The 296-nt window shown below is 76.0% G+C and overlaps 1 protein-coding gene across 2 annotated transcripts in view; it reads right to left on the bottom strand.

Moving 5' to 3' along the window:
- RBM7 (RNA binding motif protein 7) overlaps positions 1–290 on the bottom strand; it is a 2,613-nt gene extending 2,323 nt beyond the window's left edge. For both annotated transcript variants that reach the window (XM_014949637.1, XM_014949638.1), the window contains exon 1: positions 181–290. In XM_014949637.1, the coding sequence (XP_014805123.1) occupies positions 181–276 (96 nt within the window). In that variant the 5' untranslated portion in view covers positions 277–290. The remainder of the gene's footprint in view (positions 1–180) is intronic.
- Positions 291–296: the final 6 nt, after the last annotated feature.

Here is a 296-nt window from a genome sequence, read left to right as displayed (position 1 = left end):
GGCGGAGCCACAAACAGAACCCGTTAAACGGCGGCCGAACGGGGGAAAGGCGGGGGGGAAGAGGGACGGCGGCGCGGCCCCCGGGAAGTTTGTCCGCCGGCGGCCGCCGTACCGCGGCCCGGGCCTGCCCCGCCGTGGCGGCCGCGGCCTCCCGCGGGATGAAGCGCGGGCGGGCGGTACCTGGTGGAAGAGCTCGAAGATGAGCTCCTCGGTGACTTTGGGGTCCAGGTTCCCCACGAACAGGGTCCGGTCCGCCTCGGCCGCCGCCGCCCCCATGGCCGCCGCCGGGCAGCCCG

The sequence above is a fragment of the Calidris pugnax genome, unplaced genomic scaffold (assembly GCF_001431845.1).
Source record: "Calidris pugnax isolate Ruff unplaced genomic scaffold, ASM143184v1 scaffold180, whole genome shotgun sequence".
Taxonomy (NCBI): Eukaryota; Metazoa; Chordata; class Aves; order Charadriiformes; family Scolopacidae; genus Calidris; species Calidris pugnax.
The sequence above is the reverse complement of the archived record's forward strand: the minus strand, read 5'-3'. Positions and strand labels throughout refer to the sequence as shown.